Source organism: Protopterus annectens, chromosome 5.part0 (genome assembly GCF_019279795.1).
Source record: "Protopterus annectens isolate FY-2018-M chromosome 5.part0, PAN1.0, whole genome shotgun sequence".
NCBI classification, from domain to species: domain Eukaryota; kingdom Metazoa; phylum Chordata; order Ceratodontiformes; family Protopteridae; genus Protopterus; species Protopterus annectens.
This window is the reverse complement of record NC_056735.1, coordinates 1,651,939,653-1,651,952,509: the sequence shown is the minus strand read 5'-3', so window position 1 is coordinate 1,651,952,509 and position 12,857 is coordinate 1,651,939,653. Positions and strand designations below refer to the sequence as shown.

General features: G+C 42.5%; 1 protein-coding gene across 1 annotated transcript in view; it reads left to right on the top strand.

The window, feature by feature from the left end:
• TTC3 (tetratricopeptide repeat domain 3) overlaps positions 1 to 12,857 on the top strand; it is a gene marked incomplete in the record, with an annotated part of 2,769,029 nt that overhangs the window by 600,907 nt on the left and 2,155,265 nt on the right. Inside the window, 1 exon segment of the mRNA XM_044072025.1 lies at positions 4,926 to 5,048. Coding sequence (XP_043927960.1) covers positions 4,926 to 5,048 — 123 coding nt within the window.

Here is a 12,857-nt window from a genome sequence, read left to right as displayed (position 1 = left end):
ACAGATTGAGCAGAGCTATTCTCATGCCTCACGAGTGGTCTCTCAAACAATCTATAGTGGAGGAGATTTTTCTAGAATGGGGCCGCCCATGTTGCGATCTTTTTGCTACTCCCCAAAACAGCAAATGCCCAGACTTCTTCTCTCTCTCTCTTCCCACTGCCAGGCCATCCCCCCAGAGACGCTCTTACCCAGGATTGGCCCCAGGGACTTCTTTATGCCTTTCCTCCCTTTCCATTGATTCCACAAGTACTCCAGAAAGCCACCGTTTTGAGAGCCAAAATGATTCTCATTGCCCCTTATTGGCCTCGACAAATTTGGTTTCTGTTCCTCCATCGTCACCTATTGGTGCAGCCGTGGCATCTGGACCCAGTGCCAGACCTTCTGATCCACCAATCGGGTCACCTGCATCGGTCTATTCCTTCTCTCAACCTCACAGCTTGGTTGCTCCACTTCCTTCCTTAGCCAGGCTTCCTATGATCTCTAACCCGGTTAGGGATATCATAGTGGCTTCTCTTAAATCCTCTACTAGAAGGATTTATACCAGCAAGTGGAAACGCTTCTCTTGTTGGGCAAAATCAAAGACTATAGATCCCTTTACTGCCCCTGTTCATGCAGTTTTGGATTTTTTAGCGGAAATCTTTCACTCGGGCTCTTCATCTTCCACGGTTAAAGTTCAGTTGGCTGCTATCTCGAACTTTCATGTCGGGTTTGCAGATCACAACATTATGTCCCACAGGCTTTGTAGAACCTTTCTAAAAGGGATTTTTCTCCTTAAACCTCCTGTCAGGAGTCCTCCTCCTCAATGGGACCTAAATCTAGTGCTGACATCCTTAATTCTTCCTCCCTTTGAACCAGCTGTTTCATGTTCTCTGAAGTTTCTTTCATGGAAAACACTCTTCCTTGTCGCTATTACCTCGGCCAGGAGAGTGTCAGAACTTCATGCCCTTTCTGTTCGTCCCCCTTATTTGGTCTTCCACAAGGACCAGGGTATCCTTGAGAACTAATCCATCCTTTTTGCCTAAGGTCTATTGATCTCCCTGTATTTTTCCCTAATTACTCCAACAGATCGGAACAAAAATTACATTATCTTGATGTTCACAGCCAACTCAGATATTATTTGGACAGAACAAAACAATTCAGGAAATCCGATCAGCTCTTTCTTTCTTATGCTGAAAATAAGAAAGGCCTTCCTGTTTCCAAAGTGACCTTATCTAGATGGCTTTCTTCCACCATCTCCGAAATCTGTCAGCTCAGGGGCAAACAGCTGTGCTCAAAACCAAAAGCGCATTCCACCAGAAGTTTAGCCACTTCCACAGCCTTTCAGGCTAGACTCCCTTTAGACACTATTTGTGCAGCAGCCACTTGGGCCACTCCTCATACCTTTGTTTCTCATTACAAATTGGATTTGTCCTCCAGGGATAGAGCCAGTTTTGGTTCTACGGTTCTCAAGAGTCTGTTCCATTGAGCCACCCAGGATAGAGGTGCTAGGGACGCGGTCCCATCAAGCAAGAATGAAGGCGAGATTGCCAACTTAACATTGAGAAGTTATGTACCTACCATAACGTTCCATGTTAGTTGTCTTCTCTCGCCTTCTTTCTTGCGACCCTCCCTCCTACCCCCTTGCCTGGACAGACCTTGTTCTCCTTTGTCTGGAAGATTGCTTCTTTAGGTACCAGTTAGTTCCCTGGTTCCCATTTCAGCCCTTCCTTAGGGTAATTGCCTTCTTTCCTCAGTGGAAAGTTTTTTCTGTGCTAGGTGTGTCTCCCTATAGGTACAAACGAGATCTGGGTACTTACCGCCTTGCATCATGGGATATGGGGCTGCCTCGAGCTGGTAAAAGTGACTCTCGAGCTTAGCAAGTGCTGAGTCGGAGCCGAGGATCGGCTCCGAACCCATCAAGCAAGAAAGAAGGCGAGAGAAGACAACTAACATGGAACGTTATGGTAGCTACATAACTTCTCATTTAGTGCTCGAAAACACTACCAACCACTTTAAAACAAATGACTACCGAAGGCCACCAACGATCTATTGAGCAAAAAACTTTTATTTAATAACGGACACGGAAAATAACACATGCGCACATAAATGCATAAAGTCTTTACCGCGTTTTCATCAAAGCCAAGACTACTTCAGATGCATGCATACCTACTCATTGTGCCTTGTTTTATGTTTAAAGCTACAGTTGCAGCACAAAACATAATTCAATCAGCTATGTATTTTAAAAAAACAAGGATAATTTATGTTGAATATTTAAAATGTTACTACATGATATTGTCAAAAATGTGTATCTGTGTGTATGTTGTAAAAAATATATTTGTATATGTATGTATTGTCAAACATAAAATGTGTGTGCGCGTATATATCTGTGTGTGTGTATGTGTGTGTATATATATATATATATATATATATATATATATATGTATGTATATATATATATATATATATATGTATGTATGTGTATATATATATATATATATATATATATATATATATATATATATATATATCTATATACATACACACACACACACACACTTCAAAGGGTTATCCTGTCACATTTAGTAACTTTGTCTTGTCCTGTTCTGCCATCGAGTGGTCTTTGAAATGTTTTCACAACTTAGCTGGTCTAAGTTTTAATACAGGAGCCAGGGAGACTGCATCATTAAGCCCTGGGAATTTTGTGGCTTCTAAAATATCTAATTTCATATCAGGTAATTGCACACAGTTTTAAGAACCATGGACCACACAAGTCTTTGTGTCCACGATGCATATCAGGAATTCAAAGATTTGTGCATAAATAAGAATTTGTACATATGCTTAGTTAACATTGCTCTCCATCTATTGGACAAGTGGAAAAAAAACTAATGTAACAGTGAAGAATGTAATCTAAAAGAGCAAAAGCTACAGTGACTGCAGTCTCATGTCTGGAGTATAAGGAATACTCTGTGGTAGGGCCTTTAGTCTCCTGCCAGTTTAGTTTTTGATGGGCAGAAGGTTAAAAAGCAAATCAGCTGTTTTAGCTACACTGATGACACATGACAATTAGCATAAAGGAATGGTACAAAGAAATCAGCAAAGATGGAAATACTGCTTTGATGGGCTGTGCAGAATACTAACAGATTTGCATGTTGAAGTCCAAAGTAGGAATTAAAACGTTATGGGAAAGTCCACAGCATGAGACTGAAGTCAGTAAAACGACTGAAGCCACATAATTTGTAGTTGATGTGGGAGATGAAGATGGGTAAAATGAGTAGAATCTGTAAGATACTCAGTGCACAGGCATAAATCCATGCCATCCTCTTGTCCCAGGGCCATATATTGGGTAAAATTGGGTTATATTGGCCAGGCCTGTAAGGGCCTTTAAGCAGTTAGCCTAGTAATCTCCTGTGAATCTATAGTAAATTAAAGATATTTTACAAGACAAGTTAATCAACTCTCAGGAGGAAAAACATCCAGAACTGTTAATGTCCTTTCTCATGAAGGTAGAGACTGTGAAATTCATGATGGTTGAGTTATCAAGAGTCTTGAAGTTGTCTCAAATGAAGCTGTAGTGCAGCAAAAGCTGTCTTAAAAGCAAGGTGCAATGTCTGCTGTAAATAGTTCTGTTATATTCCCCATGTTAGACTATTGAAGAAACAAGAGAGAGGTTTGACTGAGTCAGATTTAAAAAATATTCAAAGCACTGAAAGTTGCATTTATTTAACAACCATTTTAAATGTGTACAAAATGATGCATTTTGATTTAAGAAGCCTATGATATACCTGTAGTTAAGGTGAACTGGAGTGGTCAGGTTAATGCATGCTACCTTGTGGATATGTTTTTCATTAAGACAGAGGTGTTAGAGCTTGTGGTACAGTGATTTTCATGTCATGTGGCGCACACAGTTCAGAGACTTCAGTATGCCTGTTTTCGTAGTGAAGATTAATTCATCTCCAGTCTGTATTATTTTGCAAGCCTGCTGAAATGACAGTCTCATTTTACTTTTCCTTGAAAGTATTTCTGCCAGCAGGCAGCTTCACTTGAATGAAAATGTATTTTGACTTGACCATAGCAACACTTTGATGTGGTTGTTCAGGGAATTTAACAAGGATTCAGGGATTTAAATGTTCATAATCTTTACTGTTGTATCCCTTAAAATTTTTTTCTCTTTCAGTTTTTTTCTCTCTTCATAGATTATTTCATAGTACTCATGCTGATCTGAAGTCTTGAGTAATCAGTTGTCCATCTTATTTGTTCACCCCAGCAGTGAATTTCACTGTCTTCCCCAAAGCAGTTGCATTCTTGGGATAGATTTTGTGGTGCTGCTGTGGTGTATTGCAGCCTGTGTAGGTAGCATACTCCACTGTCAGATTTCTTGCAAGCGTACCTGTTGATTCACTGTTCTAGCAGCTGCCTGTGTTTTCTGTAATAATTGATGTGGTCTTAAAAAGACAGCCTCTCCCTTTCTAGCGAAGGTGAGTCAGTCATAAGTTATTCATAATCTGTGAACTTAAGTCCCATTCCACTATTGGAACCTAGTTTATCAGTCGTGTGAATAGATGTCTTGCCTAGTTGGCTGTGCACCATTTGAGTTTGCATCCTAAGTGTTTATTAGGATATTTGAAAGATTTAAAATGGTGGCATTTGCTGCTTTATTATCACTGTATTGGTATGTTTTTTAAGTTTCACCTGTGTATTGGAATTTCTTTATTTAGTTTATACTTTAAAGTTTTCATCTGTTTAACATCTGCTTATTAGTTTTTTCTGTTTTGTGAGGTGTTTTCTATAAAACCACTATAACAGAAGTTGTCGAGCTTTTCTAACTTTTAGTTCTGTTAGTTCGACCATGCATATATTTACAGCTGTCAATGGTTAGGCTAAATGTGCATTTAAGCTGTGATTGAAATGTAATTATTTTTAATTTAGTCTTATTTTGTATTTTTCAGTCATCTCTGGAAAGCTATATTGAAGACTGTAAGTTCCCACCACCTCCTGATGCAGTGTGCTGTTATAAGCAGTGCAGTGGTTATTTAAAAATCCAAATATATTATTCAGATCCAGACTTTAAGGTAAGGTGAAACTGTCATTTTTCACTGTTTTTTTAAGAGGTTGCATTGTAAAGTTGTGAATATGTTAGCATTTGTGAATCTACATTTAAGGATCATCTTTGGTCAGTTTGCAGTTCTGGTAATCTTTCATTTCAGCTTTGCAGTTCTTTCTGTGAAACTTCTACTGGGGGGGTGCATGCCTTACCGTGGTGTACTTCATGATATGTAATTTGGGTATTGATCTTGACCTGTGTCATGGACAGGTTACCATATTTGAAGCTAGAGTCATCATAGGCTTTCATCTGTACATTTGGATGATGAGCCATGGGCCGCACTAACATTATCTCTGCTGTAGGAGAGAGGAGCATGACCTGAACTATCAAGTGCTAATAGTTCAACCCTGTCACCTGCTGACTTGAGTGGGAGAAACTCCCTGTGTCGTACTACCCAAAGGCTGGTGTCAGTTGTTTCTAGAAATTCCCAGAAAATTGCTTATCTCATAATAACAACAAAGTTAAGTAAATGAAAACTCTGGGCTTTTCCATGATTGCAGCAAGGTAACTGGGTATGTTTTTCTCCCCTACCTCAACTATGCTGTCATTATGTGATCTTTTTTTTCCCCCAACTTGATATTATCTTGGACTTCATATTTAGTTTCAAGTACATTTTTTAGGCTTGTCTGGACACTAGAACAGCAAGACTGGTGCCTTTGGTGCCATCTAGCAATGGGAGCAAGCTCCTGTCCACCCATAATCCCTGCTGTTAATTCTCCAAATCTCATTGCTGCCAACAGAATAAAAATATGTCTTCTGTAAAGCATGAGCAGTAAGGATTGACTTTGGAGTGTTTTTTTTCGTTGGTACTTCTCCATTCCAATAAGTACAACTGATCTCCTTTTCTTTACACTCGTCTCTGTAAGCAAGTTAGTTCACTTTCCAGAGTTTTGCTGATTAGCACACACTATCTTGTCTTTTTTCCTTTCTTACTTTGTCACATCTTAGAGCCTAAGCCAGTCTTTATTTTTCTCTAGTCAGAGGTTTGTGCTGTACAAAATATTACAAAAACAAAATTAATATAGTTGGTCATTTAGTGGGTTTGTGGTGCGTAGGTGAATGTGGGGAAAGAAAATAAACATTGCTTTTGTAACTGTATGCTGAGCGAGCACAAATTGTGCCCACTGGATCTGCATGGTCTTTTCTTTGTGTACTTGAGAATGCCACATCTTAACAGTGTCTGCTCCATTTGCAAAGGGTTTATCACCAGCATCCTGGCAGACTAGTGCAGCAAACTTGTGGTCAAGTAACCTGTCCTTGATGATTCTGTACCAAAGGGCTAATTGAGGTACACTCCTGCCAAAAACAGAAAAGAAAACCAGAGAAACCCTCATTGCTGAAGAAGCTTTCTTCTACTGAGATACCTAGATGGTCCACCCCACTTTTGTTGAGACTGCCTCAACTGAATTTGCCTCTTCTTGGTTGCAGGATCTCTTCTTCCATATTCTGCTCCTCTAGGCCCAGGATGTCTTTGTCCCCTCCTTGGTGCCATGTTTTTTCCAACACCAAGGAGGATTCCATCCATATGTGCTGAATGAGCAGTTTTTCATCAAAAAAAATTTCTGACTAAATGAATCCCTTTTAAGCCTCCTATAGCTTATGTATGGTCTCATAGGTCTAGCAGGAATTCTACACAGTTTGATTGGGACCATATGGTGTCCATCTTTGTCAGGGCCTAGATTTGATGCTGTGTCATCCTGGCTCCAACAGTTACGACCACAGGCCGAGGCTTGGCCCAGGTCCCTCCACCTGCCTTTCCTCTGTTCCTGGTTCCAGCACCAGCAGTATTTGGATTGACTCCTTCTGTAGCGATCACTCCTTTGATAGAGCTTGATCGATCTTCTCTGATGCCAACTGCTTTGGCACTGGAGGTCTGGACACTAATCTTATAAGTGCATATGGTTACTAGGCCTTTCTGGGTTCAATATCGAGCCAGTCAGCACCGAGCTTATCGGGACCAATTCCATCAGGGCTATTCCTGGTGTCAGGGAGATTGGCATGCGACTCCTCAGGACTGAAGGTCTCTGTCTTGGTTTTAGCATCAGTGGAGGTAGCCTGTATTCTATACCCTCTTCCAGTCTTGTTGTCATTGGTGCCAATTCCAATGGGCCAGGTATTTCAATAGTCAACAGTGCAGAAGGGTCCTACTCCAAGTGCCTGTGTGCTCATCACCACAGACATATGTATTCCGGCCCTAGACATCAAGTTTGGATGCTTCGGCAGGACATCTCCCTTTACCAAGCTGATTCCAAGGCAACAATTACCATGAACACATCTTCCCTTGGATGGGTTGGACCATTTTATGAACAAGATGGTATAAGGTTCATGGACTGCAGAAGGTTTCATTCATATCAGTGATGTTCTTCGTGTTTCACTGTTGCAGTCATTACATTTGGGTAATCTGTTGGCAGGTTGCCCTCAGTCGGCCTGTTTAACAAAGTCTTGGGTCCTGCGTCGGTTGCTGTCCCTTCTTCCATGACGTCTGGTTGTCAGGGGTATAAAACATGCAGCTGACGCCATTACATCAGTCTTTCTTGCTGCGTGGTGCCCGAAGCAGAAGCAGTTCGCAAGTGCCGGTAGGCAGACTCCTGAAATTTTCGTTTTTGAGTTTCAGAACCAAAGTCTTCCACTAAAAGCTAAGTACCCCGTTGGGGAAACTTGCTCCTTACCGATGTCAGTAAAAGTTAATAATTGCATTACTTGTGGTAAGCAAATACCTCATAAGGATTTTCATTTGTACTGTATTCCTTGCCCAGGCCCTGACAACGTACCTTGCTGTTGATTTTGTGCCAAATTTAATCAACGCACTATTAAACGTCAGTATATTTTTGCTTCTAAATGCTTTGGCTCACAATTTAATTATCTAGAAATGTCGTCTGTTAACAATCCAACTACCGGAATACCGGAATACCTAAAAAATGCAAAGAAAAAGGCAGACTGTTGAGGTCCAAAACTGACGACGCTTCTCCTAAGCCAGTCGCTGGTACTCAGTGAGGTGTTTCGCAGCTGCTGACACCCGCTACTTCTGATTCGCAGGCCTCTACTGAGACCCATTCAGAGTCTGGTATGCCGTGAGATGCTTCAATTATGGAACCTGCGGATGTCTCTACCTTAGAATGGTCCAGAGCTGCTGTGCAGGCACCGGCTTCTGAGGATGTTTTCAGGCCCTACAGATTTGTATAGTAGACCGACGCCATCTTCAAAACTAAGGCCAAAAATCTAAATCTATATCTAAAAAACTGATGTCTGGGCCACGTGCAGGCCCCTATGCCTAAAAAACAAATGATCAAAATGGCTGAAGATTTAATTACTCTGATCAGGGGTAGCCAACCCCCTCCTTCTAAGAGGCCTAGGCAAGACATTGATTATGAATTTTCTGAACAGGATTCTGTTTCTTCTGACTCTTCTAATGAACTGGATTTGTCTATACCTACTTATGAGGACTCTGATGCAGAAGATTCCATTCCTTCTGCTTCTCCCCCTGAGGATTTTTCTTTTTGGGAAACTTTACATACCTTAAGGGAACATTTCCACTGTGAAAGTCAGGATTTCTCTGAATCTAAAAAGAGACTTAGGGATTTTCTTCTTCTTCCTCAGCATAAGCCTTTGGCTATACCTCCTGTTCTAGATATTGTTGATGTTTTTTTTCAGAATCTAGTATGACTCCTGATTCTCTGCTTCCAGCTCCTTGTAAGCCAGACAGATACTACAGGGTTCCTGACTCCCACAAATTCCTTTTCAAAAATCCTATTGCAGATCCTGAAACTATTTCTCAGGGTCCCAAGGGCATTAAGGCCTCTACTGCTAAAAATCGTACTCTTCTGATAGAGATTCCAGGGCGATGGACAGCTGGGGTAAGAAGGTTTACACTTCTGCAACCTTGGCAATCAGGGCTTTAAACTGTCAATTTCATCATATGCTTAAATAGCAGCATGTGATGAGACTGCTTAAACAGAAAATGATAATTTCTGACTGTGTGGAAAATAAAGATTTACAGGATTTATTGCATTCAGCTGAACAAGTTGGAAAATGTACTTTGCAATGTGGTTTTGATTCTTTGGAGGCTTCTTGCAGGGCTGCTGTGACTGGGTCTGTGCTAAGAAGGCATGCTTGGCTCAAAGAGCAAACTCTGCCTGATCACGTCAAAGCAAAATTGTTGGATGCTCCTTTACTACAGGGCCATCTCTTTGGTAATAAGGCTGAAGAAGTGTTAAAAAAGATGGAAGATGAAGCTAAATCTATGCAGACTGTGAAAGATTTCTTAGAAGTGCAACCTCCAAAATTTAGTAGGCACTGGGCTGCTAAGAACTGGTCCTTTCCAGTCCCTTCAAGAGCCACTCAAGTCAAACCCAGACATTCCAAACGCTCCAGGTTTCAGTCACAAGGGACTTTTAGAACAAAACAATGGGGTGCCTCCACCTCCAAATCTGGAAACAACAAGGCACCTCCCTATGGTAAACAGTCTCAATGACTTCCCTCTACACCCACCAAGCATTTACCTTTTAGCCGCCCCTTTGGGGGGAAAAATGGCACTTCATGCACGAAACTGGCAACTGATAACCCAGGACAACTGGGTTTTAAATATAGTATCCCAGGGATACAGATTTCATTTCCACGCGGTGCCAATCCCAAACGGATGGCCAGACCTGCCCCCAAAACAGTAGGCATAGGCCCAGAAACAAGTTCTGTTCCTCATGAACATGGGGGCTATTCAACCAGTACCAGAAGAGGAAAAGGGACAAGGTTTCTATTCAAGGCTTTTCCTGGTACCCAGAAAAGACAAATCATGGCGTCCAATTCTGGACTTACCTACTGTAAACACATTTCTGGACATTCCAAAATTCAAGATGCTGACTCTTCAACAGCTACTTCCTATGCTAGGCAAAGATGCCTGCTTGGTAACTCTAGAATTAAGAGGCTTACCTGCATATCCCAATCAGGGAATCTTGCAGAAGATACGTCTGCTTCAAAGCAGGTTACTTGCATTACAAGTTCTCTGCAGTGCCCTTTGGCTTATCTACTGCGCCCAGGGTCTTCACAAAGTGCCTGGCTCCAGTAATTCCATTTTGCAGGCAAAGAATTATTCAAATATATCCATACCTGGACAATTGTCTAATTCAGGCAGAAAACAAGGACATTCTCCTACAACATGTGGCGTTTGTAAAAAGGGATGTTCATCGTGCATACAGCTGCAGTCATAACAGATGGGTTCTCCTGCCATCAGGCGGGTCCTCAGTCGGCCGAATTCCAAAGTCTAGGTCCGGCGTCGGTTGTCGTCGCTTCTTCCCTGACGTCAGTGCGACAGGGGTATAAAGGAACCAGCTGACGCCATTTTCTTCAGTCTTTCTTGCCGCGCGGTGCCCGAAGCAGAAGCAGTTTGCAAGTGCCGGTCGGCCAGCTCCTGAGATTACGAAAATTTGGAAACCGAAGTCTTCTTAAAAGCTAAGTACCCCGTTGGGGAAACTTTTCTTGCCTCAGACCGATGTCAGACAAAGTTAATAATTGTATTTCTTGTGGGAAACAAATACCGCATAAGGATTTCCATTCCCTCTGTATACCTTGTTTAGGCCCAGATCACGACGTATCGGTCTGTCGCTTTTGTGCTACATTCAACAAACGCAGTATTAAGCGTCGGGTGGAGTTCGCCCAGCATTATTTTGGGAAAGCATTTAACTATACTATGTCGTCGGATACTCCGACTCCGGTTTTGTCTAAAAAACGAAAAGATAAGGACCGACACATGAGATCCGCGGCCTCTACCGACACCACGCCAAAGCCGACTACACGTGGTCCGGTTCTCAGCGAGGCGCCTACGCAGCCCCTGACTACCGACGACACTTCTTTGACGGTGTCTCCTGTACCCGAGGTCGCAGGCTCCTTGGCCCACACCCCGACTACTGATACCAAAGCCACTCCTGGCATTGAAACTCAGAATGTGGACAGGTCCACCTCCACTCAAGGTGTCTTCAGACCTTCCTCTTCTTTCTCCATCAAGGCTTTCACTAAGTCTAAAGCAACCATGCACTCTAAGAGACCAGCTACACAGGGCCCATGCCTAAGAAGCAGATGCTTAAAATGGCTGAGGATTTAATTACTCTTATCAGGGGTTCTCAGCCCCCACCGGACAAAAGGCCCAGAGTGGAGGAAGATTCCCCCTCCTCTGATCAGGACTCCATTATTTCAGAGCACTCTGATGATCAGGAACACTCTTACTCCCCTTTTGAAGACTCTGATGCGGAGGAATCCATCCCTTTTGTATCCCCCCCTGAGGATTACTCATTTGGGGAAACTTTGCATACCTTAAGGGAACACTTCCACTGGGAAGGCCAAGATTATTCAGATTCCAAGAAAAGGCTCAGGGAATTTCTCTTGCTACCTCAGCACAGGCCTCTGGCTATACCTCCTGTCTTGGACATCCTAGATGATGTTTACTCGGAGGCCTGCCTTAACCCGGACTCTCTACCTCCACCTCCAGTTAAGCCTGACAGGTACTATAGGGTTCCTGACTCGCACCAATTTCTATACAAAAGCCATGCTGCTGACCCAGAAACCATCTCACAGGGCTCCAAGGGAGTTAAGGCCTCCATTGCTAAAAATCCATTACCTTCCGAGAGAGATTCCAGATCCTTAGAAAGGTGGGGGAAAAAGGTATATACCTCAGCTACCTTATCCATGAGGGCCTTAAACTGTCAGTTTCATATGCTAAAATACCAACAGTTTTTGTTATCACAATTGAAAAGTAAAATTTCACAACCTGAGCAACCAGACCTGAAGGGAGTTGCAGGATTTGATACATAGTACAGAACAAGTGGGCAAGCATACCTTACAATGTGGTTTTGATGCTCTAGAGGCTTCATGTAGAGCTGCTGTTACAGGATCAGTCATACGTAGGCATGCCTGGCTCAAGGAACAAGCCTTGTCTGATCATGTCAAAGCTAAATTACTAGACGCCCCCCTTCAAAAGGATGTACCATTTGGTGCTAATGCTGAGGAGGTTTTAAGGAAAATGGAGGAAAAGGCTAAATCAATGCAAACTGTGTGAGAATTTCTACAGGTACAACCCCCACGTTTTAGTAGAAATTGGCATTCCAAAAACTGGTCCTTTCCTGCCACGGACAGACCCCAAAGAGGCAGATACAGGCGCCAGAGGGGCAGAGGACAATCCCAAGGATCATTTAGAGGCAGACAGTGGCAAGCTCCTACACAAAGAGGTGGTGAGGATAACTCGCAATCTTTCAGAAAGCAAACCCAATGACTTTCCCCTTTGCATGCCAACCAAGTCTCAAATGGCAGCCCCCTTAGGAGGAAAGCTGGCATTATTTTCAAAAAATTGGCATGTTGTCACAAAGGACAAATGGATCCTGGACATTATAAACAGAGTCTGCAAATTCCATTTTCACACCCTTCCAAAAATGAGAGGCATGCCAAACCTGCCACACAATCAAAGGGCAGAGGCACAAAGGCAAATGACAGATCTTATAAACATGAAAGCTATTCAAGAGGTACCTACGCACGAACAAGGTCAAGGTTTTTATTCCAGGCTCTTTCTGGTGCCAAGGAAGGAAAAAGATTGGAGACCTATTTTGGACCTATCCATCCTAAACACATTTCTACTCGTACCAAAATTCAAGATGCTCACTCCACAGCAACTTCTTCCCATGCTGGGCAAGGAGTGTTGGCTGGTAACATTGGACCTCAAGGAGGCATACCTGCATGTCCCAATCAGACAAAATTGCAGAAGGTACCTCAGATTTCTTGCAGGTTCAACCCATTATCA